Source organism: Hippoglossus hippoglossus, chromosome 15, assembly GCF_009819705.1.
Source record: "Hippoglossus hippoglossus isolate fHipHip1 chromosome 15, fHipHip1.pri, whole genome shotgun sequence".
NCBI lineage: Eukaryota > Metazoa > Chordata > Actinopteri > Pleuronectiformes > Pleuronectidae > Hippoglossus > Hippoglossus hippoglossus.
The window spans coordinates 18,538,556-18,565,531 of NC_047165.1; the positions used below are offsets into that span (position 1 = coordinate 18,538,556).

The 26,976-nt window shown below is 43.9% G+C and overlaps 1 protein-coding gene across 11 annotated transcripts in view; it reads right to left on the reverse strand.

The window, feature by feature from the left end:
- The window catches only part of LOC117775031 (sorbin and SH3 domain-containing protein 1), a 40,753-nt gene that overhangs the window by 6,708 nt on the left and 7,069 nt on the right, over window positions 1–26,976 (reverse strand). For 3 of the 11 annotated variants that reach the window (XM_034607778.1, XM_034607776.1, XM_034607768.1), the window contains exons 2-23: window positions 23,120–23,162; window positions 22,635–22,721; window positions 22,088–22,204; window positions 21,202–21,308; window positions 20,901–21,042; window positions 20,608–20,637; window positions 19,837–19,979; window positions 19,310–19,370; window positions 19,099–19,173; window positions 17,211–17,246; window positions 16,939–17,041; window positions 15,802–15,916; window positions 13,215–13,298; window positions 9,162–9,211; window positions 7,050–7,228; window positions 3,733–5,187; window positions 2,465–2,529; window positions 2,094–2,264; window positions 1,376–1,422; window positions 712–826; window positions 435–560; window positions 130–324 (exon numbers count right to left, since the gene is read on the reverse strand). In XM_034607778.1, the coding sequence (XP_034463669.1) occupies window positions 130–324; window positions 435–560; window positions 712–826; window positions 1,376–1,422; window positions 2,094–2,264; window positions 2,465–2,529; window positions 3,733–5,187; window positions 7,050–7,228; window positions 9,162–9,211; window positions 13,215–13,298; window positions 15,802–15,916; window positions 16,939–17,041; window positions 17,211–17,246; window positions 19,099–19,173; window positions 19,310–19,370; window positions 19,837–19,979; window positions 20,608–20,637; window positions 20,901–21,042; window positions 21,202–21,308; window positions 22,088–22,204; window positions 22,635–22,668 (3,450 nt within the window). In that variant the 5' untranslated portion in view covers window positions 22,669–22,721; window positions 23,120–23,162. Of the gene's footprint in view, window positions 1–129; window positions 325–434; window positions 561–711; window positions 827–1,375; window positions 1,423–2,093; window positions 2,265–2,464; window positions 2,530–3,732; window positions 5,188–7,049; window positions 7,229–9,161; window positions 9,212–13,214; window positions 13,299–15,801; window positions 15,917–16,938; window positions 17,042–17,210; window positions 17,247–19,098; window positions 19,174–19,309; window positions 19,371–19,836; window positions 19,980–20,607; window positions 20,638–20,900; window positions 21,043–21,201; window positions 21,309–21,459; window positions 21,736–22,087; window positions 22,205–22,634; window positions 22,722–23,119; window positions 23,163–26,391; window positions 26,416–26,976 lie in introns of those variants that run through there. The other 8 variants (XM_034607769.1, XM_034607771.1, XM_034607772.1 and 5 more) reach the window with 8 other exon arrangements.

Genomic DNA, 26,976 nt, shown 5'->3' on the forward strand with positions numbered 1-26,976 from the left:
TGACAAATAAATTAAAGGTGGGTGGATTTTTTCTGGATTCAGAGACAAAGCATTGATGAAAAACAAATCTGGGTCAGCTCCATGGATGAATCCCAGGATGGACCCAGAGGTCTGGCTCAGAGTCCTCACCTGAGGAGAAGCGTTGGTGCTGCGCTGTGGCGACTGGCTGATGGGAGGGTCTTGATACTCCAACCCATTTTTGACACGGGGTCTTCTGTGCACTTCCACGTAGGTGACGGGGAAGATGCCTTGGCGGTTGGTCCCTGCGATTTTGCCTTCATACCAGTTCTCATCAACTCTGCGAATAAGCGTGATCCTCTCTCCCTGCACATGAACAGAACGGCAATAATACATATTGTTAAAAATGTCTTCTTTGGACAAACAAATGAAGTGAAGTATTTAGAAATACAAGTGCTACAAAATGTTCTTCACACCTTCCTGAAGGACATTTCCACCACTGTGTCCCCGTTGAAGTTGAAGCGGGCGACGGCCTCTCCGTATTCCAGCACCTGTACCGGGGCACTTTTCTTTGGCTGGGCTTTCTCTGTGGGGGGAAGGAGCTGCACAAAAAAGACAATAACAAGAATAATAAGAATATGACTCAAATTGAATTTACTGTTTAAAAATAACAATATACTGAAAATGGTTTAAACTGTTTCTACTGCAAGAATCTTTATTTTGAGTAAAGAAAGGCAGAGAGCACCCATATACCTCAACGTAACTTCGGGGGAAAATACCAACTCTTCCGTGGTGCTCTCCTTCGAACCAGTTTTGATCCACCTGTCGAATTATGTACACGATGTCTCCCTTTTGAAACGGTAGTTCCCTGGAAATGTTTCAAACAGACAGATGCTCATAATAAATGGAGGAAAAAACAGTTTTACAATATGACAATTAAGCAGACCATGGTCCAGTAGCACAGTTTTATCTGCTTCATGTGGTCACAGTCTGGTAGCAGTTAAGTTGTAAATCTGTTCCTGTTATTCAACTGCACTGCTTCATCATCAACCCCACCTATGAGATACTCATAGGTCAGAGTTTGTCAAATCAATGTCTACCCTGCTTAAGTAAAAATACACAGGGTCGAAGCAGTTACACATAATCATTGTTGTACTGAATTGATATAAATTGTCAAGTCAAAGTTAATATATAGCATGTTTATAACAACCACAGTTGACCAAAGTGCTAAAAAACACTTAAAATATGGAAACAAAAGAAGATTTAAAATATATATGAAAAACAGACAACATGAACAGAGGTTCTTATATGAAGGTACAATTTTCCAGAGAGCATTAAATACTTTAGCTAAGATCTCGGGACAAAGAGTTTTTCTTCTACAAACATCTTTACATACAGATTTGTGTCCTATACTTACTTTAGAGTTTCTGCTCTGAAGTCAAAGCGAGCCATGGCTGGAGTCCTCTGTGGAGATATACAAAGAAACTTGGCTGACTCTCATTTTATGATTTTTTGATAACAACTATATAATAATAATAATTCTTCATATTATTGCTAATGAAAGTTTTCATAAAGACTAAATACTCCTATGCATGTACTTTCGTCCGTGTCATTTTTCTTGGCTACTGCCATTCTCTCTGTCTGCTTTGTCATTCATGTATATAAAGAAAGGACCTCTGTGATTTCTGTGAACTGTAAATCTGCCTGAGTTGTCTTCCTCTGCACGTAAATATTCTAGCAATGACATGAATGATGTGCTTGGGACTGACTGGGTTACTTGTCCTCTGGAGCATGCTCAGTTAGAAACCACTGTGGGTTGTTTGCTGTCACACGGGCCTGCCAGAGGAGCAGGGACAACTAAGACCAGTTTCCTTACAGCTAGATATACAGTACAGTGTGTGCTGTGGGAGTGAAGTATTTTTGGAAATATTCAGTCATAAACTCCACGACTCATTCTCTCCACTCTACTCCTGCTCTCACCCTCTCTCCTCGGGGGAGAGAGCCATCTGTGTGTACAGAAATCCTGCTGACAGGCCCCTCACCTCCCCGACAGCCTGAGTCAAACACAAACTGACGAAGCATCTGTCGTCTTTTTTCCTGCTTACACAAGGATAAGACGCAGCCCTGCATTGTACCTCTACGCCCGATTTCCTCTTCTCTGCGTTATCTGTGATGTTGAGCAGGTCTCCGAAGCGCTCGTTGGTGATGAACTGGTGGCGCGTCGGGACAATGCCCGTGTGTCGCCTCGACGCCGTGTCAGCCTCTTCCTGTTCCCGCTTCAGCCGCCGCTGCTCCTCCAAGATTTTCTGCCAGGAAACCAGATGGATATGTTTGTCCCCTCCAGATATGGGTCTCTTCTACTCTTTTATTCATGTGACACATTTTTTTTTGCAATGCATAATATATGGTTTCCTCATTCATAACACAGCCCTCTTTACTTAAGCACTATCACGACTCACGGAGATGTACAATATGAAAGTTTGGTGTAATTGAGGAGTAAATTCACCTCTTTGTCCCCGTGGCGCCTTCGCAACACTTCATCCTGGTTCTCCCCGTGAGCTGGGGACGAGTCTGGAACAGAGACAGAAGGAGCGTTACGCCATGAAGCAATTTTATCGCCAACCTCCAGCCACATCATGTTATAGAAACCAAACTTTTAAATAATAAGATGATGACATCACAGTGAACTCCTCCTTCAAGTAAACAGAATCTTAAAAATATACAATAACTACTGTACAAACATGCATGCTTTGTATCTCTCCAACACTAAAGACACACAAATCACACAATCAAAAAAAGCCAAATGTAATCCTGCATGCACAGAGGAATGAACACAGAATGACCGTATGTGTGTTCATGAAAAATAAAATAAACACAGGAGGGAAAATATGAAACCTGCTGGATCTTTGCCAAAGGAAAATAAACATGAAGTCATGGTTTTTACTAATCAACCAACCAGCATCCATTAGTTTAGTAAAGTTTCTATTTAACTAATTAACTATTACTTTATGTACTTCTCACAGCACCATAGATGTTTAATTGTGTCCCAGTGAGGGCCACAAGAAACAACTATCTAGTTTGAGTACCGGCTTATGTCAAAGAAATCAAAAGAGTAAACTTCCTGTCTGGATAAAACAAACATCTCATGGTGGGGGAATGAAAGACGGCTGATGTGAACACTTCCCAAAAAGCAGAAACAAATAAATAGATAAATAAAACAGATATACAGACATGGTGAGGCATCAATTTGAGAGAGTGTATGCAATGTTATACCACAATATCCTGCATAAACATTACAGATGAATGCTGGGATTGTAGTTTAAGGGAAGTCATCGCCAATGTAAGAGTTTATATCTCATTACATCTTTCCGAATTTATCCTGGGCTGAAATTAACACAGAGCACAGTCTGATTCAATGTAATGCTTATGCAGACTCCAGCACTATTGCATACACATCAAATATGATGTCACAGGGAGTTATATACATTACCAAAAGCTGCCTGAACCTCCTACAGTGAAGTGTTTTGGATGCATTTGTGGGACGATACATATTCACAGTGAAAATGAAAGAGCACCAAACAGCACACTCAGAATGAGATGGAAGGCTTCCCTGTCACTTTGAAAACACAGCACACAGACTAGAGATGGAGGGTGGCGGCGTCGCTTTGTGGTGAGAGAGGGACACGGGGTGAAGAAAGAGTCGAGATAAATGAGTGACCACAGAGGGAGGGGAGAGGAGGAGGTGACAGTGGTGAGGGGGATGGAGATAGCCACCTCTGAGGTGAGCTGCCAGCGGCTGCAGTAGGTTCCCGTTGGCGTCCAGGCCCTGCCCGTTACTCAGGTGGTCAGTGTTGCCTCCGTCTCCGTTACTTAGCCTGTCCAAGACCTCCAGGGAGGAGAGGCGCTGAGGGATCAGAGGTCTGGGCTCAGGGGACAGGCTGCAGGGCCTTTGGGTAACCTTGGTGGCTAACAGGGTTCTCCGAGTCTGGTTGGACGGCAGGTTCCTCCGTGGTCTGAAGGGAGCAGGGCCCATGAGGAAGAGATTCCCAGGCAGCGTGGTCTTCTTCTCCGCAGGTGGCGGCCTCTCCTGTTGGGTTGTGGCCTGCTGCCTCTCATGTCGGAGGATGGTGGTGAAGCGTGTGTAGGAGGCTGGGCAGGAGCCTTTGCATTTGCTGGGCTTGAGGAGGAGCTGGTGGTTCAGGTGGTGCAGGAGGTGGTGGTGGTGGTGGAGATGGTTGTGTTGCGGAGGGGATGCTGTAAGCAGCTGTAAGGGACTCTTTGAGGCACTGACCGTTTGGTGGTTCAGATCTGGTGAACCTTTACTGAAGATCTGCTCTACCTCCAACTCAGTGCTACAAGGGGACTCAGTCCTGTTGTTGTGTCCATCCTCTGTGAAGGAAGCAGCCTCCTCTACCGTCACACTGTTGGGCGGCAAGGCCTCCTGCTCAGAACTCTTGCCCTCTGGCTCCACAGGGGAGCAGGCGTCCGTCTGGGTGGCGTCAGCCACCAAAAGGGACTCTGCTGACACCGCAGACGTCATGTAGAGGTGGGAGGGGATGTGGTCGGGGCTTTGGCTATGGCTAGAGTGCAGGGTGGGCATGGAGGAGGAGCGGCTGGGCACTGAGGTGGACCGCTGGATGATCATTTCAAACTCGCTGACCCGTGACGACACCGCATCCCGAGGAATGTTACCCCCGTCATCCGCCTCTGACCTCTCACCCCCGTCGGCCTTAGCCTTCTCAAAGAGGGAGGCCAGGCTCCGGACGCTGCCATGGGGGCTGCAGCCGGCTGAGCTGGGCCGCTGGATGTGATGCATGGTCCTGTACAGGCTGGAAAACTCAGATGCGCTCCTCCTAATTTCAGGGGAACGACTCCTGAGGCCATCCGCGCACTCGCTGCCACAGCTGTACTTAGAGTCTGAATATTGCCCACTCTCCCTTTCCCCTGCTCCAGCAAAGTCTGTGTCACATGGCCCCGTGTACAGATCCTCACAGCTGTGGGCCTTCGGGTGCCTGAAAGTTTTAGTCCTGCTCTCCTGACTGTCACCACTGGGCGGCAGCAGCTTGGGCTTGAACTTAGAAGGCAGGATTTGAGGTATGCAGGCTTTGGCAGCAGAAAGAGGCTTCTTACTCTTACACTGGCTCCCTATTGCATTACTGGCAAGAACCGATCGACTATTTACAGAGGAGCAGGGTGAAATTATATAGCCATTCCCACCTTTATAATCCACTGGTAAGCATGCAGGACAACAGAATAAACAACATATTAGATTACAATGGTTCACAGGTTCACACACATACACACTAAAACAGAGTCAGGCACATTTCTACAGTAAAGAGTCCAAATTCCATCAAAAGGAGATGAATTTGTAAAATGGAAAAAGGGGGAATTTACTGTTTAACAGATGCCTGCATTAGTATCACTGTAAACAGCAACATAACAAGTGAAACACAAAGTATTAACACAGTAATATGCCATGAAATGTTATGTGATGTTGGACATCTTATTGGAATTCTGAGCACTGACTGAAGTAGCTACTCATATTTAGAGGAGAGGAAAAATATAAATGTATTTTTTCTGTTTCTCCCACATAACTGCTGCACGTACAGCTTGAACCTCCTCCACTACTTTTAGCAGTTTGACAGGCAGCTGCAGTGATGAATGGCCCGTAGCACTGCTGTTAATCCACACACTGCTCCCCTACAGAGTTGTAAATACAAAAATGTATCCTGACTCAACCTGACCAGTAAAACCTCTGAGAGATACTCGTGGTCCGTTCCTGGCTGTATAGTGTGTTTGTGATAGCACTACGGATGGGAGGGCGGGAAATGACTTTCACAAGCTGCGAAGCACTGTAGCATCTGTCACATTCGTATCTGCCAGAAAAACAGACACTGAAGAAATCAACTCGATATTTTAGCCATGTGGCGAGTAAAGAGTTATCAATCTGGCCACTAAACAGCCCCCACGGAGGCTTGTTTCTTTTAAAAAGGCACAAAGATTAATACAATTATTGTTTCATTTCATGAGCACAAGACAGAAACACATGATGAAGTGTTTGGTTTCAGCACTTGGTTGTTTCTTTGCACTTTTCCACACTTCATCTTGTGTGTGGTGAACAGTGAGCGACTCTAATGATCACGATGGTGCCTCTGGCAGGAGGCTAATGAAAGAGCGTGCTAGTCAGTTGACTGGAGACTGGAGAGCAATATCCATTTGCTGCATCCATCCACAGTGCGACTTGGTCAAATTCTACACATTTGTCTTGATATACTGTGACTGCTGACAGGAATGATTCCTCTTTTAAAATATAAGTTGTTATGCTGAATTAACTCTGAGTGGAGAGTTGTCTTTCCAGGTGTAAAGTAAGGGGTCACACTGTCCCTTCCTTCCTCTTCCTTACATCCCTTCCTCTCCTCCTCCAGTGTTTCTCTCCCAGGCCATGTGCTCAGACATTCCATCCCCTGACCTCACACTGACAGCTGACTTCCTCATGCCAGCCCACCCTCTGTGTCCCCTCTTGTTTATCTCACCCTTGTGTGGCCGCGTTGTGAAGAGCCGAGCACAGTTTATCTCGCTCGTCCCCTCTCATCCCTCCCCGTTCTGGCCCTCTCCGCTCCCTGGCGCTGGAACGCTCTGGAGACCTGCCCTAAGCCTGCCTAGTGACTGGTGGCTCACAACTGGAGCAAGAGGGGGGAAAAACCCCAAGGTTAGCTTCCATAGACTTAGCAAGACAACCTCACTCCCTCCATGAGTTTTCCAAAGCAGATGGCCAGTACACGTTCGGTGAATAACACCAATGGCATCAATAATAAATCAAAAGCTGTTGAAGGAATGAATGCTGCGAGGTGATTGGCCAATACTGTGAAGTCTGGGTTAAAATAAAATGTGTGGATTCCAACAGAAATGTAAACGGAAACAAATGTAGCCCTGGCTGACACCTTGAACGGTCCAATACCAGTGTCTGTAACGTATTGGTTCTGTCTCAGCAGGAGAGGCCTTTAATGGCCTCCTGTCTATCCCCACATACACAAACATACACACACACCTTCCTTTTTACGGGCCACATACGTACAGTGGCTGCTACCTACCTTTAGAGGAGGAAGAGCTGCCCTGGCGCTTGTTTAGGGCCCGTAGACCCTGTAAGGGAATATCGCCGCCCTCCAGGACACTCTTGTAAACATGGCGGTCGCATTCTGGAGCCCCGGGCTCGCTTGTGGATGATCCGCCGTCCGTCTCCACCTCGCTGTGTCCAGACTTGCTCGAGGAGCTAGACAGTGGTGAGAGGAACGCAGACTGTTAATTAAACACAGTTGAATTCAGTCAGTGGAGTTGCTTTGCAAGTTTTTATGATAAACAGAGGCTCCCAAAATTGGGTAATGAGCTGTCATATGGTTCTTATTTAGCATATCTCGAGGTAATTCCTGTCTTCTCAGACTTGTGGGAGACAAAATAATGAGAGACAGAAAAAGCCAAACAGCAGAATTTGGGGGATGATGTTGGGAGAAGGCCCGGACTTCCACACATATCTTCACTTCACAGCGAGGACAACAGGACTTATCTCTATAAATATTCTCTGAACAATCCCACATGGTGCATCAGCCCCTGCCATGCACCTGTACAACTCTCAGGTTCACTCTCTTTCACCCTGCTCATGTGCTACTCACGCTGCTCCTTCTGTTTCCACAGGCAAACATGGTCATTAAACTGACAGAGGCTCCTATATCATATAGGGGGGAAATGTAACCCCCACACAAACCTGTTTCACTATGATAGGAGGAAGAGGAATGTATTTTCCAAAATGTGTTTTACATCTGCAGAGTGTTTTACAAGCTTGCACAAATCTATGTATACATTAGTCGTCTTGTTCCCCTTCCTCAACAAGAAGCTCTTTCATTGCTGTAAGAAAAACAACATGTGCACTCCTGATTGCAGCGAACCATTAAAATCATGTTGGTTCAGGGTTTCTTAGGAGAATTCACATTAATTCTAACAGGAAATGTACAGTACAGGAGCGATTCAAGATTTAAGACCGTCTCTTATGGAGGTTCTGGTGAAATCAGGGGTCAGGATGCTGCATGAGAAAGAGCCAGTGACAGTGCAGTGCTTATAGCAGGTTAACTATCAGGGTGATTATCAGGGACGATGAGACGTCCTTTACACAGCTTCTATTGAGAGGCTAAATATCCATTTTCCTCCATATACTTTAGCTTTTCTGGTATTTTTCTATGAGAATCATTTTCATGCACAAGCAGTGGGTGTCTACTCTGAAAACATCCACATGTACTTAGCGTTTCATTCATTCATCTACTGACACTACACAAGCACATATGGTTTTGCATTTTAAAAATATTGTCCGTCCTTCAAAATGTCTCCAATTTCAAACAGACCCCAGAGAAAAACAACATCCTGCCCTCAACATATGGGCTTTTGAAGGAAGTCAGTTAAAGACTGACTGAGGGAGTGAACTTCCACCAGGAACCTTTCCCCTTTCAAAATTAACAGCAAATCAAGTGGGGAAAAAAAACTGGATTAGAAGCCTCTTTTCAAATCCTTGGCCATGGTGACATAATGATTGCAGCAGATGGAAAAGTCTTAGCAGAAGTGGAGGGAGAACTTTATTTTCTCTGGACTGTAGTGCGAAACAGTTTTGGCTCGGTCCGAAATTCCTTAAATTTTACTGTGCTAACAAAAATAGAAGATGTGAATCTCAGCAGACAAACACAAAAGTGATCAAGAGCTTGATAAGCTTTGTCTTTGTCTTAAGCATGATCCGTCATAATCCAGCTGCTTGTCATAGTTCTTTACACACACACACACACGCCATTCAGAAGGAGATAACGGTTTTTGAGTTATGCAGCAGCTGGGCGAGTTCCCTCTATCCCAGTGACATCCAGGTTGCTGTCTTTAAATAAATCACCACATAGCAGCCATGTGTCCACACTACAACCACCCGAGCCCCCTAAAAAGCACCATCAAACACACACAGAGGACACACCGTTCGGGTAGCTTTTCGCCTTATTAACAGGATCTCCTCAGGAAGCAGGAGTCCCCAAGCTGTAGGCGGGCAAGCTCCACAGGGTGGAGAAATCTCTCACTGACATTTCTCCTCATAACAAGCCTTAAATAATCATCCACATTGTATAAGAAGGAAGCAAAGGTTTAAAGCACAAGTATCAAAATAAGAGGAAGGACAGACTTACTACTGCTGCAGGTCGGAGGCTGTTTCCAGGGGGCTGAAAGAGGGGGCACTCTGCAACAAACCAAACAAAGAAGTCATTGATAGATCCACAGGGAGGTCTCCTCCAGCTAGAACAGAGGCATTAGCTATGGCCAGATTCTCTCCTCTCTTCCTCTCTGTCTTTCACTCGCTGCTCTGGGTTTCTGTCTTGAGCACCCGGGGTTCTTAGAGTCTCTGGACTGGGCTTGGCATGGAGGAGTAAAGCGTGTGTTTTGGCCTGCATGCAAGTTGGAGAAAACAAGCGGCAGTGAGGAGAGTGGCGGGGGTGGGTGGGGGAGTGGGCGTGCATCGGTCAGGGGGCGCCCATGCGGGGAGGGGGCTGTCACAGAGGCAGCCAATGGGCTGCGGTCTCCCACTGAAGCCGTCTCTTTTGTCTGGTATTGAGTCACTCTCATTACCACTGGACCAGACCGGGGGACAATTAACCAGCTGGTGGTGCAGGCAGGCCAAATTACACACACACACACACACACACACACACACACACACACACACACACACACACACACACACACACACACACACACACACACACACACACACGCGCGCGCGCACACTCTCTCTCACACACTCAAGAGAGTCAAAAAGAGACACAAATGCTAAAAGTAAAGAAAAACATTTATAACAATGTTATAAAGAAACAGATAGAAATAAATGAACGTGAGCACCAAGTGAGTGAATACACATTTAAGGGTTTAGGAGTAAAGGTAGTTATTCAGTTATTAAGGTGCAGATATTATCTTCAAAACACAGGGGTGGTCCTTCGGTGGGGCAGCACCCACTAGCATTTTGAATGGTTTCGAGCCGACTAAATTTAGCACACTGTTTCTGTTGCTTCCCTGGGTTCGGACGTCACAGCAGGTAAAAATAACAGACGTGACACCGGCACTATGAATAAGAGAGCAAGTGTTGTTTGCAAATACGATTGCACAATCCTCGCCCGAGCCAGGCCGGCCCTGCAGTTAATACCCCATCCACCTCCCCCCCCCCCCCCCCCCTCCCATTCCCCCCAAGCCTCCACTTCCCACACCAGTGACCAGACAAGGAGCATTCTCAACAGTTCATTTGCCACAACATGCTTTTCCACTTAGTTGCTGGGGCAGGACTATCATTAATAACCTTTCAGAATAAATGCCAATCTTTATAAGAACAGAACATCAGGCTGGCAAGTCTATAGTCTGAGCTATTTATAAAGCCAAATGTTCCATGTCGACTCAGAGAACATGCCAGTGCCAATGAATAATCTGCAGCTCTTCCTTGGGCTCTATAGGTCCTGTGTCCTGATGTCAGGGAGTAGAAGATATTGTCCTCTGGCAACCCTGGGTAACTGGGCTTACACACAGACACAAACAGAGCAGAGTGCAAAGTAAACAGGAAACAGCCATGGGAGGCTTATCTGAAGAAAAGAAAAGGAATCTAAATCTGGTTATTTACAAGATGCCTAATTAGTGTCAGTTTATGTGAAGGTGTCTTTATGTAAAAGGGTAAAGCATTTCACTTTCACACACACTGACATCACTTAACATCACAGTGCTCTGAGATGGTTGCATAACTTTCTCTTATCCAGCTAATGAATTTGAGGGGTCAAACTGAAGATAAAGGTAGAGAGATGCTAAAACAGATTTGACTGATAAGGACACACTTGGAGCATGAAACTGCTTCCTCGAGGCAGTGACAGTGGGAAGTGTCTGAATATGGACATGAGCGGAGGCCTCGGTGAGTCAGTGGAACACCGATGACAACGTTTCTGCAGAATTTCATGTGCGTGTTTCCTAACAGGTGTCCCCGGGCCAGTCAGAGCTCCGGCTCCTGTGCGCCGCTTTCATATTCAAAATAGCGATCATGAGTAGGTCATGGTAACACGATTCCCATTCTTTCCAGAACCTTATTTGTGTTGATACGTTCTCATGAAAACAAACAGCTAGCCCGGTGTGAAGGGCCGGTTATAGCCGCGGGCGCCCCTCATCTCAGCTCTGCTAAATGCTTAAAGGTAAAGGTTAAGTGTATAACAGAGGTTAAATATGAAAGCACAATGAGCTGGTGGGCTTACAGAGTTTCCTCCTTTAGAATATGTCAGGTGGTAGGGGGCAGGCTCTATGTAACTCAGCGCTGAGACAGTGTGGCAGCAGCCCTCTTGTCAGCATATGCTCGACAGATGGAGTCACTCTGTCGGTCGTAGGGGGCCGAAACGCTCTTCCTGACCATAGCTATGTGAGGAATTCCAGCTCCAGCTCGCCGTGTATATCGATGAGCCGGCGTTCTGACCGTAACTGTCACTGGATGTGTTTTCAGACTCCCCCTGAAGGGAGAACTTGTTAATATTAATCAAGAGGAGCATTATTGTGATTAACACACAGGTGTCACTCTTACTCAGTGGCTATTAGGTGACTATCAGGGGATGAGTCATGATGATTTGACAGGACACCGTAAAGAAGAAGAAGAAAAACTGTCTTGTCGGATTAACAAATGGATTATTTACAGTAAGCCTGCTCTTTAGAGGTATTTGCTTGACAACTGGCTAATTTGCAGTGGGAAACCACAAGATGACTGTGGTTCAAATACACTTTCAGTACTGTCAAGACGTTTCCCTCTTATTATAACACTAGTTCATTAGAAGAAGTGGTTCTCCTCAGCACTGCTCCGGTTATTAATAAGAACAACAGTGAACTGGACGAGAGCCAGAGAGGCCAAGCTCCTCATTTAACTCCTAAACACTGTCATTTTTGTAGACGTCCAGCCATATCTCACCTTCCGGTAACACAGAGTGAGTAGCTGATATGTCAATCAAACCCCAATGAGCCAGTGTGTCTGGCCGAGCCTTGAGGTCAAATACTGCACATACCAGGTGCAGCTTTAGAAGTGACTTTGACATTAAACAGGAGCCAGTCATTGGGCCCAGCTCATCTGGCAAACATCCAGGCTTCCGTGAGACAGAGCCAGAGCCGCCTTCGCAGCTAAACCTCCTCCACATATACACTAACCTGCAACGGGAAACTCTGCCCCTGCGTCTGGCCGCTGCTAAGACATGATCTCATGTTGTAGTCAGCGGTGCCACCTCGAATGATCCTGGGTGTGGCTCTGACCTGACAGAGTGCGCGCGGGGGGAAACCAACATCTGTTTGTGGGCAGCCAGTGCCACAGTTTGTCTGGTGCCACCTAAGACCCGAGGCACGGATTTGTCATGACACCGTATACTGCTTCGACATGCCAGCACCACTTTGGATATTTTGGTAAATCTACTAGATAGCAGACGGGCAGCAATTATTATTTCAAGGGCTTGGGCTTATCCTGGAGCCCAGGACTCGCCCGGACTGCAGGCTCTCCAAGTGAGGAGTGACTTCTGGATGAATCACCCAGTCTAGGCCTCCAGCTTATGGTATGAATTCTTGTCGGCAGGGTGCATATCAAAAAGAACAAAACAAAGTGTTGCTCTTGGGTGTTGAGTTGACGGCATGGAAGAACAGGGTTGATGCCAGGGCTGGTAAGGGTTGCTGTTTCCCAAGCTGATTGTGCTCAGGCTCACAGATACAAATACATGCTCGATACTTTTAAAAGAGGAATATTTGAGTAACTACCAGTGACGAAACCATTTCAAATGTATGAGGCAGTGATGCGGAGTGACAGCAGCTTTAAGTGCTTTGAAAAACGTTTTCTGTAGATGGGATCTGATAAACATCCAGAAGAATGGTAAAAATGATAAAAGATGATGAAAAAACAGGGAATGTAAAGATTGACCAGCAGTTGGCCTCATTAAGCCAAGTGGAATGAGACACATGGTAGTAAATTAAGTTCAAGAAGAAATAAAGTTTCTTCTTACACATGCTGTCACATACATTTTATGTGCAGAATCAATTAAAAAGAAAATTATTCAGGGTAATATTGCAAGTGAAAGTGTAGGAAACTGGAGTAGACCTTATAGACAGGCACGGTTTGTTTAGGGCATTATTTGAACATGGATGTTATCACATGCAATGAAATACAATATACTGTCACTTTAAAGACAGTGACCACTTACCGCTTTGTCAAACTCCATCTCTGAAAAGAATTTATACCAAGGCTCATTCTCTAAATCTACATCTTCTGGACTTACATCCTGAGTCTATGGGGGCATGGCAACGAGAAGAGGAGGAGAAAGACAAAGAGAAGACAGTTCAGACAGCACAGAAAATACACAGCCCAGCAAATGAGCCAAGCAGACATTGTTGAATGAGCCAACGTGTCTGTCCAACACCACAAACTAACTGTGAGAACACAGTGGGCGTTCTTATAAAAGACGATACCTGCTGATTTCTTTAAAACGAGTAAATTAAAGGGTAGAGTCTCACTACCTCTGCCAAGGAGGTTATGTTTCACCCCGGTTTCTTTGTTTGATTGTAATCAAGATTACACCAAAACTACAGGACAGAACACAGCCAAACCTGATGGAAGGATGTGGTGTGGGTCAGGGAAGAACCCATAAAATTGTGGTGCAGATCTGTATTTTCACTTTCTTAAACATGGTGAGATCGGGCGTTTTTACAATATTATAGAGAATAATTAATGAATCATCTTCAAGGGATTGATATTTATGAGTGTGAGAAAGTCAGTGCAGATGCAAATAAAAATCTGGATGTAGTGAAATTAAAGAAGGGGACGGTTGGGCCTTGGCAGAGGTATGCACTCAATTCTAGTGCCATTCTAGTTTTTAAAGGAGTGGTTTGATATGGGAATATTCTTACATGTTTTCTTGCAGAGAGTAAGATGAGAAGTTTGATACTACTGTTGTATCTATAATATAGAGCTACAGACAGCAGCTAGTAAGCGTAGCTTAGCACAAAGACTGGGAACAAGGGGAACCAGTTAGCCTGTCTCTGTCAAACAAAATCCACCTACAAGCACATTGAAAGCTAACATGCATCATCTTGTAGGTTTAATCTATAGGAAAAACCTCCAGTGCTCATCCCTGCGCCTACATAATAGTCTATGTGCCCATAACTCAAACTGCTGTTTTTACACTTCCGTTTATGTTTGAAACAAAATTAAATGTGTCAGTTATTTAGTTTTAGAGGCTCTGGCAGTCGGATGTTGTTCCCTCCTGTTCCCAATCAAGTGCCAAGCTATGCCAAGTGGCTGCTGGCTCTAGCTCCTGTGTATGAGGGTGGTATCAATCATCTCATCTAACTTTCCACAAGAAAACAAACATACTCCCCTAAATGCTGTTCTTTTTATACTTTACTACTTTTACACTATACTCACAGACATGCATGTACATACAAAACTTAAAACGCGCTGTAATTGTTTCTCCTACTCATACTGTTAATATCCCTTCACTGCAGCTCAGCAATGAAACACTGTCCGATGAAATACAAACTGGGATTTTTAATGCTATGAAGATTTTAACTTTGAAAGATACACAATTGATTTGACTGCTAAAGCTTTAATATTAACTTCAGCCTAACTGTTGAAAGCAAATTTGTCTCTATGGCCAGCATGAAGAGGAAGAGCAATTACAGCCACCGGAAACTCCTTTAGTGTACACATGGGCTTGAGCAATTCAAAATACACTTGAGAATCCTTTAACCAACTGCTTTACACAGGAAGAGCTGTTACTTAATTTAAGTTATATATGTATATATTATATTTTATTCTGTCTAATCAACACGCAAACTATGACAATGACCAAAAAAATAGGCAAATTCATTTTGTAGGACAGATATTTAGTCTAAAGTGGGTGACAGACGACACAACTTCAATCACCAAGAAAGAAAACATAAAGGACCTGAAATGACCGGCGACAGCCACAAGGGCACTGACCCATAATAACTGAGCTTGTAATTGAAAAACAACAGTTCATTATTTGACAGTGGTCCCAGGATGAACTGGAACCAACTGTAATGAGTGCGTCTGCTGCCGCTGGGATCAGGCCAGATGGCTAACAACATCTACGAGCTGAATGGAACTGAGTATCTGAGGAACATTGATTACACCATGAACAAACTACTAAATCACAATACTGATTATCCCCATGTCCTCCAATATGTAAGAGAGAATAAAAAAATAAAAATAAATGAAACCTAAATGCAAAGTATATGTGCCCTGGTTTTTTGGGTAAATGTTAAGCTGTACATTTAGGCAGCAGCTTCCAGTTCTCCAGTATATCCTCAAAAGACAGCCCTCAAGGACATTGAATAATGCTGCAGCATGTGATTCACAAACTGTGAAGGCCGGAGATGAAAGTAAGAAAACACACATGATCCCTGTTTTGTGTCTGCGGCGGGATCCTCTCACACCCAGCCGATTCAGCCCAATAACCTTAAATTGAAAATGGGAAGACAATGGCTATCCTTGTAAGCGATACACCCCCACTGCCAAACAGGATCATCTGTCGCCGCAACAGGACACCCTTCAGGAATGTGGTGCACATGGCGAATCAGGATACACATACATACATCGCCTCTGTTGGTGAAACTGCCACCCGGGAGCTTAGATACAGAGGTGGGTGGGTGGGAGGGTGGATGGTGTGTGGAGTCAGGGGGACAGCTCACACGACATGCACGCAGAAAGGGGGAGAGAGAGAGAGAGAGAGAGAGAGGAACAGGCGAACAGGCAGGCAGGTAGCATACCGTTCTCTCCAGCTTCAGCACCGATGATTTCCCCGGCTCGTACTCAAAGATGCTCTTCGGCTCTGCGCGGTACTTCCTGGTGTCTACCTTTTTATCCGGGGGCTCCCACTCGTTCCTGTGGAGAGGCGGGTGACGGAGAGGGGTGGGGAGTGGGATGGTAGAGAGAGCCAATCCTTATCACGTAGTCTCCATGGCAACCAGTATAGGCTAAGATGTTTTTTTTTCATTTTTATTTAAACATGACGTCTGTCCTCATTATCCCTGTTTTCCCTCTGCCGGTGCCTCTCTTCCTCTAATGATGATATGACAGAAAATCCAATTCACCGCTGAGCCAAATCAGTAATTAGATCAGGTAAACTAGATTGAAGCCAGTGACAAAAGACAGAGCACGTCATCATTTCCTGAGAGAATTTCTTGGCGTACACAGACAACACTAAAATCACTGTTCCTGAAAGGACGGAAATAAGACTCTTAAATAAGAAGAATATAACCTTTCACTTATTCCCACTATATAAATAAAACCTTTAAATAAATTAAATTCTTTGTGGCTGTCCAGAACATTCAGCAGCATCACACCACGACATACATAACCACTGAGGATAGAGAAAGGTCAGTCCTCCACATGTCATTTACCGCTCTAATGGGAAACAGCTTATCCTCCATCACCTGTCCTCCTTCATCACGCTATCACTCAGAGCAGAGCACGCTGTCTCAGTGCTGAGATACTGTGTGTGTGTGTGTAGGACAGTAGCCAATGGGGATAAAATAAGCTCAGATCGGCAGAGTCAGGAAGAAGGAATATGTTTTTATGCTCTGCCCTGCACGGCCGTGTTTAGTCACACTTACGAGCAACTGTGTGTAAATAAAGAAGAAAAAGAAACTGTTTATCACAAGACAGTTTTTTCCTGGGAGTGACGTTGAAGTCGTACTGAGGGAACACATTATGAACACTGATCTACCATTACAGCAACGATATCATGGGAACTCTGCCTGTAAAATAAACAGGATTTTTCTGGTCACAATATCATTAAATTAAAATGTCTTTCCATCCTGCTGTTTGATGTATTCTGAGTTGTAAACAGCTCCTTATCCGAGTGAGCCTCATAGGTAGGGTTGAAGCAGATGGACGTCACTGACCTTTTGGCTGAGGGTTTGAGCGAAGAGGAGCGTGTTGGCACCGGCATCGACCGGCCTCTTGAATCGAACTCGGCGTCGCTTTTTGAGCGTGGGACCCCTCTCACTGAAAACAGGCAGATAAATATTGACAGGATGATGCCTCGGATGCATTAATGAGCCCGCAGAAATGTTACCTGCGTTGAAGTGTGAGAAAGTGCTGCTCAGGGGTGAACGTTATCTTAGAAATACTGAAAATGGATTTTCTGGCTTTAAAATACATTTCCACAACTCACCATCTTCCAAGTAACCAAACGGGGTGGGGCCATCTTCTGAAGGAGGGGCAGAAAACAATAGAAAGTTATTTATTATCATTGCCACTATGCGTACTTCTGTTACTTGAAAAGAAATGAATATAGCACAATACTAAATTATTCAAAACCCTCTTTTCCTGTGTTTGTCCGCCTGCTTCACACCTTCCATTATGCCACAGAAATCAAAGTGTGTCGAATCCAAGCCTCCTACAGGAAGCATTACTGAGCTAAAAAGGGACGTGAGCATCGACCAGCATCAAGGCTCTGAATAAGTAATGCACTGTAAAGCAAGAACACTGTTGTCACCACATTCACAGGGATCTCAGTATAATTTATGTGTTATAACCTGTGGTAATAATAACAGAGTCGTTCACAGACTCCTAGCTACAAGGGGAAGTTGTGTGGAGCTGAGACTGAGAAATAAGATTTCTAAAAGCTCCCTCTTATATTAAAATACAAACCACGCCTCCTCTCTGCAGATCCAAAACCATAAACCAAAACCATACCCAAACCCATCCAGAAATTCAAACACTAATTGGTGAAGCTGATTATGAACAACAAACCCAGGGAAGGTTATGTTCAGTCTGCACAGGCCACAGCCCTCAATGCAGGACTGCAGCAGCACCTAGTGGCGTTAACCCTACACTACATCCCAGGTTCACAAGGTTACAGAGCTCTCTCATGAAAGTGACTCAACACAGTCTGAAATATTTGAGAATAACTAAACTGGCGGACGTTATTAATATTAGATGGTTAACAGAAGAAATGGAAAGGTCATTAATAAGCTGTTATTATTGAGTAAAAGTAGAATGACACTACAAGGCTTTGTGCATCTTCTTTGTAAACACACTAACATTCAAATACTTTCAATCTGTGTGTTCTGTGATGACAATAGTTATAAAATACAGAATATAGATAACATATTTCCATACAGGTGAAGAGTTGTATTTGAATAAACTAATCTGCACGCATATTTAGGTTTGGTCTTAAAGGTAGGGTTGGTCATTTGTTTCTCAAACACTTTTTATCCTAATTGTTGAAATCCTCTTCATGCCCTGATAGCCATCAATAAAAAAAATAGTCTGAAAAAACAAAACAAAACAAAAAGGTCGGTGTCTGTAGCTCTTGCAGGACTGTGATAAAAAACGACCAATCATCTCGTTCGGATGGAGAATGACCCGTCTGTCCCTAACTGACCTGCCAGCCTGCGCACACCCTGCTCGTGTTCTCACTGCGTATGACCGGAGTCTTCAAACATAAACCGCTGAAGCAGAGGCCCCAGCCAGAAGTGAGCGAGTAACAGAAAAGTCGACTTAGCAGTTGTTAGTGCACGTTCATGTGTTTTAGGACGTAGCTTTGACGAGAGCGCCGGTGGGAGGGGGTGGGGCTGATCGATTGCATTTTTTCAGCCTGCTCTTGCTAGCTCTTCCTGGATTACCAACCCTAGTTTTAAGAGGGACTGCTGTGTAATGCTATATCTTAATAGAAAACTACACTTTAACTACCTTTAACTGTATTTGTGCCACACAGAGTATGTGAAATCCAATACAACAGCTGCATCTTTAAAAATGTGCCGGACATTTTAAAGACCAACTAGGTTAAATTCAAAGTTTTAGGTTACATCAGGATGAGCACACAACTTGTAATGTACTTGAAACAGATAGGAGTGATTGCTCCCTGCGAGGAGTGAAAAGGAAAAAAGATTAGTTAATACTTTCAAATACTTTGGACATCCTCAAGGTGTGTGTGTTTTTTTTTACTTTACGTGTAAGCTTTGTGAAAGATTAGACACAGCTGAAGTATTTGAAAGGGCCCAGGATGGCTGCAGATTAGTAAATCTGACAAGAGCGGAGTTACTGCCGTCGGATACCTTTTGATCTCATGTGAATGTCACAGTTCTCAGGGAAAATATAGGTGGGGCGGTAAGGGTTTTCCTCAATAGGCTCTGAGCACGGTGGTGGAGAGACAGAACATAGTGTGACTTGACACACAAAACAAGCTGTGGACAGCAACAGAGAAACATGACAGAGCTGATCGAACACACAAGGAGTGGAGATGATGGTGATGACAAACTCTCTTACCTGGTATTCTGTGTATCTGTTTGAACATTGTCTTATACCAGTCTTTGGACTTTTCAGTGTTCTGAAATAATGATGTGGACATTTTGAATTAATAAAAAAATCTGAAAAATATTTCAATTTCAAGCAGTAGTAAAGCCACACACATGTTCAAGTTCATGGTTTGATCAAAACATTTTTGAATGATCATAATGTGCACAAGTATTACACAAGTGCTGTTTGGAGTTCCATTCCTTCTGGAACCAAAATCTTGAACAATTGTGAAACTATGAAACCTCTTTCAATATCACACAGATGTAACTAGTCGATCACAACCAAACATTTCCTCCGCCACAAAATAGACAATTCTTCAGCACGGCATAAATGCATAAATAAACGACATAATATAATAATAATGCATAGCAATATGTTTTATATGAATACTAGCTTGTTTACTGTGCCATCAGAGACCTATGTATTGTATGAACACCCATTAAACTTGTACAGTCACATGATGAAGTCTTGCTTTGACAGTAGACTGTGTCACTCACCCGTACAGGCACAGTGGGATTGTTGAGAGGACTGAACACAGGGGAGTTCAGTGACAGTCGCAGCCTCTTCCCGTCCATATCAGGGAGCGGACTGACTGAGTCTCTGCCAGGGTCAGGACTTTTGTCCCTTTCTGGGGTTGGGTCTGTAAAAAAAACAGTAAGTAAATGTGTGAGCCAGACAAAACATTCACAACACATTTTTAGTCTAATCTTTTTCTCTTGGCACTGTCGACAATACTGCTCATGGTGGAAATAGATAATAATAATATTAACAATAATAATACAGTTTTTTGTATAAATATAGCACTTTTAACAATGCTCAAATATACTTTACATAGATTCAATAAAAGAAAATTGAAAAATATAAAATACACATTGTAATCACACATGAAAATATAAAATACACATCTCACTACTGTTTGGTGCTACATGAAGACAACTGACTTGACTCTTTTTTAGCTACTTTCCATTAAAAGTAGTTTAAACATCCCCTGGTTCACACATTGACCATCGTCAAGACGTACACTACAGGTTTTAACCACGTCTTTGTTTCAGGTTTTGTTAAAAAAGGAAGCTCGTTTACTGTGGTGGTGGGTTTCAGATAGTTTCTAAAGTGTTGTTTAAAAAAAAAAAAAAACAGGGAGAGGAAAAGTAGAGTAGGAGGATGAGTCATCTACTACTAATAAACTGACACAAACAAAGAACTCCTCTAGGGTTAGAAGCCTAATTAGAAATATCTGTTAGTCGTCACCATGAGTGCAGAGTGCATACCTTCCAAATGAGAAAGATGCTTTTGCTTCTCTGTTGTGAGAGAAACAAAGACAAGGACAGGACAGTGTAATGTGACTAAGCAATGAAGCAAACTTGTGACAGCACTGATTATGTGGTACAGAGAGCAAGACCAGGCTAATGGATCACAGACAAGACACAGTAACAGTCGGACGTACAGTACAATCAAGCATATCACACACACACAGTATAACATTATGTTCATGGCAAACTTGCAAGCTTTAGAAAACTCTTGTTTACACCATCATCCCCAGGTTACAGACTGTTGTGCTCACCTCTGTTGTGTTGCAGCAGGACGATGGTGGGGTTAACTATGCTAGTGCAGGGATAAACAGAGCTGGAGGACGGCGTGATACAGTTGTGAATGTCAGTGGAGGATGGAGTCTGAATTTCAATTATGCTTTCTGCTGAATTGGCCTGAGGGTGAAAAAAAAAAAAACAATGTGAAGAAAAGTTCACATTTTCCCTGGAATGTTCCTGAAATCAAAATACAGAGATGGCATAGTTCTCATAATAGCAAAAAGCACAAAGAGCCAAACAAAGGTCGTGTGTTAAATGGAGTGGAAGTGAACGTACCTGGCACCGAGTGTTGTTTACAGGAGGTAAATCAGCTGTGATGTTGCTGCCTCCCTCAGCCAGTCCCGCTTTAGAGCTGTCACCATTAATCTGGTTTGTCCAGCCACCTAAAAACAGTCCAGAACTCTCTCAGTTAGGCAGTGAAGGCAGCCAGAATGAAAACACTGAACGCATTCAGTAAATACAGTATTTCAATGAAATTATAACGGTAAACCAGAAAACCATAAGAGATAATTGCTGATCAAATAAATCTCCATTACATTCTGCAGCATGTGAACGCTTTTGGTGGTTTTCAAGCACACAGTTGTTAATATCCCCCAGGAAAGGAAAAAAAAATAGATTCTCCCACAATCTCTGAACTTTGTCATCAGAACAAAGCGTCTATTCAGTCGACTGCAAAGGCCGTTTGTTCCACTGGCCTTTATATTCAGGCTCTACAACAATTAAAGCATCTCCCAAAAAGCCTTGGCCAGCCTCCAGTCTGTTTCCAATGTGCTCTATACGCAACAAACAAGCCCACAGTCCAGGCCCCCTGCTCCAAAGTGCGGTGTGGGCAGGACGCAACAAAAGACCTCTTTGACGCCATAGTGAAAATCGGAGCAATCGCCCTTTAATCACGACGGGGACGTGTGTGCGCCCTGTGACTGAGCATAGATTTCAAAACGTGATGAGTTACATAATCCTCACTTGAAAACAGATCTGTGAAAGGCATGTGAGGAATTTTTCATAACAAAAAAAGAGATGATGAAATGTTCTTTAAATTCCTGCAACATTCACGTCCACTGTCCACATTCTCCAGTGATGAGTCCTTTTTTTCACATAGCTACGCAGCTATTGCCGTCCTCTACGCAGGTTTTCATCAGCTGCGGCATTCGCTCTGACTTACTTGGCGCCGTGATGACATTCGGCTCCTCACTGATGCAGCCTTCATCATCGATGTGGACGAGGGTGGCCCTGAGAGTCACGACCCCTTTCCCCTTGCACACTCTGCTCGGGTCCAGGTCTGAAAACGTTTAAAATTAGAGTCTCACTTCCACAGCTCCTCATTGTTCAAGACATAGCAGTCTTATGTGGTGTTATAACACTCATGTGCACTCCTGCTTCTGGGGAGCAGCTGGGAATCCAAGTTATCACCACCTCATGGCCCAAATGACTAAAATAGAACAGTAACATCAAAATCAGGACATCAAATTAATATCCGGTAGGGCCGTAAAACTAATTATCTATGATCACCCTGTCGGGGCTGGAAGTAGAGCAGCTGAAGCTGTATAATGTAAAATGTATATCATTTTTTCATCAACGCAAGTTGTTAACCTGACACCACATTGTTGACAAATGAGCTTTAAAAGCATCCTTCTAAGTTTTCTTAGAGAGTATGAGGTGTCCCACGGCTGTAGGTGCTGAAAGATTCATAAGGCGGAGGGACACGTCACCTGCGGCAGGAATCAGGTCAGGAGAGCCTTTCATGGTTGTCAGAGGCGTGATCCTAACAGTGCAGACTGTACGAGGACCTGATGGAGCTAAACGCACACACACACACACGCACGCGCACACGCACACGCACGCGCACACGCACACGCACACATTTCATAATTAGAAATTTAATATTGTATGCATGTATCTTTTTTCTTCTTCTTTGCAAATGGTGTACATGTATAGGGTGCATTATAGTTATATGCAAACTAGGAATTTCCTATTTTAGTCTAGTTTTTAGTTTATTCTTTTATATGTTTACATTGTATTTGTATTGTTTTTTACGTGGGCACTGCTCATCTCTTACCCCTCATTACTTTCTTGACATTTGTATACTTCTCTTTTATAATATTTATTCGTTGGTGTAAATTTGGAGCAAGATCTGGCACAAGAGTTTCCTTTGGGATTAATAAAGTTCTGTCTTGTGTTATCTAATCGTACTTACTGGGAGATGCTCTCGGTCTTACACTGCCCTCTGCTGGACAGCTCTGGGGAAGAAACACAAGGAAGACATGACACTTTAAAACATTGAAGGAGGAAAGGAAAGAACTGGATATCTACCAGATGAATGTAGATGGGTGTGAGTTATCATTTAAATCCGCCTGCAGACATACAAAAATGCTGATATGCACGGCAGCGAAATGCAGCAAAGATAATCCCAAATTCAAATTATGTATTTTTTCTTACACTGGAGGGATTAACCGAATGGAAAAAAAAGCTGGGAATGAATTATTAAAGCCTTAAATTTAATAAAAAAGCAATAACCTCTATAGTGTTTCATATAACAAAATCTGATATCTATTATGATGTTTTCTTGGTTCGGTGTTACAAGATAAATATAGTTTGACTGATATTAAAAGTCGCGGCAGCGGTTGGATCAGATGCTTGGTTCAGAATGATCAGCTGTCCTGAAAATCCAATATCACTGTTATTCATGTGGAAGATGAAAGTGATAAATATGAAGCCAAAGAAAAAAATAATCTTATCTGGGATGTCAACAGCTGCAACATGTAAAATGACTCAAACCACATGTTAAAGAGGATGATACTAGTCAGTTAAAGTTCAGCTTATACTCAGTTAACTCTGCAGGTTAAGTGGCCATCCCACTCATTAAGATATTACTCTGATGATGTCACTTTGGTCTTAGCAGGAAGTTTGATCTGCACTGGACCATTGAAATGAATTGAAACCGTTTTCTGTGTTCTCCCTTAGGGACGAGAGGGGAGAACAAACATACTGCATGTTAATCTGAGCTGCATCAGCGGAGCAGGCAGAGGCAACACCAGGACCACCAGAAAAGTAGCTGTAAAACACTTCCCACTGCTCCGCTGGGCCTCCCATTGTGCTCGGCCTGCACGACTAATTTAGGAGACATCCCCATTTAAAATGCCAAGAGAGGGGCTGATTGAGTCAGGACACAAACACACACACAGACACACAGACACACACACACACACACACACACACACACACACACACACACGCACACGCACACGCACACACGCACGCACACACACACACACGCACAAAAGCTCTCCAACAGTCACTCATGCATGCATACAAACACATTTCGTAGTTTCCTTCGTAGGCTTTGGGGGATTGTGATAGAAATCCATTTATAATTTACTTTATGATGTCAATTTAAAGCCATAGCAGAGTTTGTGTGGAACTTTGTGCGCACTGTGTTTACGCATAGCAGTAAATAAGCCAACCTGCGGAACACGCAAGGGAATGATGTTCCAGCTGGAAACCTCCACAAACAGGCCTTAATGGATGAGGGAAAATGGGAGCAATTCCAAACAGGTCCCGTGGGGACACGCAGCAAAAGACCTTTCAAAACCTCTACTGGGCTCGGTGCTGAGCTGTCCCACAGCATCAGAAACTGGGTATTTATTTGCCTTCTCTCATCAGCAACATCCGCTCGCTTCCTGACCCCCCGAGACGATGAATCCATGATCTAATTTCCAAAACCATTAAAGGACATGCCTGTGAGGAGTCCACTTGCCTCTGTATCCTCAGATGAACCCCAACATGGTGAATATACAGTAGAAAGGGTGACGTGGGAGTATTTGAAGCTCTCACATCTAATAGATAATGTGAAGATGACAACTTGCAGTGTTCAGTTCGCTGTATAAACACAGGAGAGCTGAGATCACCCACTGGCCTTTTTAGGAAGAGATGCCTCGGAGCAGAGCCGGGCAAAGAACACCATCCATCCAGTGTGTGAAAAAGCAGTGAGGTGCTCTGTGGCAGCCCGCAGTTTTCATGCCAAGAAAATAGGGGACATTAGAAGAAACCTTATCAGCCAAACTCCTGTAATACTGCAATTTACCTAAATGCACCATCACTCCTTATAATCTGGGGAAATTTCAGATGTCTACGTCTCTCAAATTACATTACATTACATTTCATTTAGCTGACACTTTTATCCAAAGGGACTTACAATAAGTGCATTCAACCATGAGGGTACAACAAGAATCAAGTAAGTACAATTTTCTTCAAGAAAGCCAAACTACAAAGTGCAATATGTAAGTGCCATATAAGTGCTACTAAATATATATAGTTAATTTTTTTATCCAAGGTATAGTCAGAAGAGATGTGTCTTTAGTTTGCGACGGAAGAGGTTTTGACTTTCTGCTGTCCTGATGTCATTGGGGAGCTTGTTCCACCATTTAGGAGCCAGGACAGCAAAGAGTTGTGATTTTGTTGAGTGTTTAGCTCGCAGTGAGGGAGCAACAAGCCGATTGGCAGATTCAGAACGGAGTGGACGGGCTGGGGTGTAAGGTTTGACCATGTCCTGGATGTAGACTGGACCCGATCCGTTCGCAGCACGGTACGCAAGTACTACTGTTTTAAAACGGATGGGAGCAGCCACTGGTAACCAGTGAAGGGAGCGGAGGAGCGGAGTGGTGTGAGAGCACTTAGGTAGGTTAAAGACCAGTCGAGCTGCTGCATTCTGGATGAGCTGCAGAGGTCGGATGGCACTAGCAGGTAGACCAGCCAGGAGGGAGCTGCACTAGTCTAGGCGTGAGATGACCAGAGCCTGGACCAGAACCTGCGCTACGATCTACAGGAGCGGCTTGTTGCAGTAATGAGAGGTACTGTCGAGTGTCACTTAAAGTCAGTTTGGATAAAATCTTCCGCAGAAAACAAATGAACATGAAGTTAAAGTGGGGGGTTCAAAGTTCAGGTGGTACTGAGATAAAGTCAGAGGACCGAAGGTTTAATTTTTCAAGCTTTCAGCTCACATTCTCCACCAGCGTCCCTCAATAGAGTTCAGGCTGTGCTAGTTTCGAGCAGCAGTTTCTTATCAGTAAGAATATTTGGATGTTTCTTTAAAAGTGAAGAAGAGCAGTCCTGACAGTCCTCCTGAGCGCTGACGTCTTCTGATCATCTGTAGAGGCAGTGAATTCTCAGAGCTGACAAGCCTTGAAACAGCGCAGGTGTTATTTATGCATTAAAATCATCAGTCAAGGCAACGGCCAATAAAACACCCTGTCAGCTCAGACATGTGTGATGAGCTAAAAGCAGGAACACGCAGCAAAGGCCAGATGATTCATCTCATTTCGCAGCTCTCAGTCCCACAACTGCATGACACACATAAATCTCCAAATAAATTATCTTGGGTGGTTGAAGCAAAAATATCTTTCCAAAACAAGCAACTGCCAGACTATGATCATCTGCGAGCATTACAGTGGATCTAGAGCGATGCATTACCTACTCGATGATGTGTCCACCGTCGGTCCTAAAGTCCTGGTCCCTCTGAAGCCCCCTGAGACGTCTGCCTGAGCTTTGAGGGTCTCATCTGAGAGGGACGGTCCTAGCTGTGACCTTGACCCTCGCTATGTAGGGGGTCTGTTTGTTTTTGACAACAGGCGTGCCCAGATGGACTTGTCACCACATGCCACCTGGGAATGTGGCACCCACTCAACAACTGTACAGGCTACCATATAAAATCCTCCTCCCCCTTCCAAATGCCCCGGCGGAGCCAGCAGACGAGGAACAGACGGACCAGTGGAGGATGGCTGGAATTCGCTACTGGATGACTCAGCTGCCCAAAAGGTTTTAATACCTCAGTCAACATGATGGCTGCATGTTAATGTGTGATTACATATACAGGGCTGTCACTTACGGTTCCATACATGATGAATTAATATTATTAGCTGATTAATCCATTTTTCATTTTGTGTAAAAATAAATCTTTAAACTAGCTCTTTGCGGAACAATCAGTTTATAACCCAGATGATACAATGATTACAATGACATATATCATTATGTGATTAATTTGATAATTGGGATAAT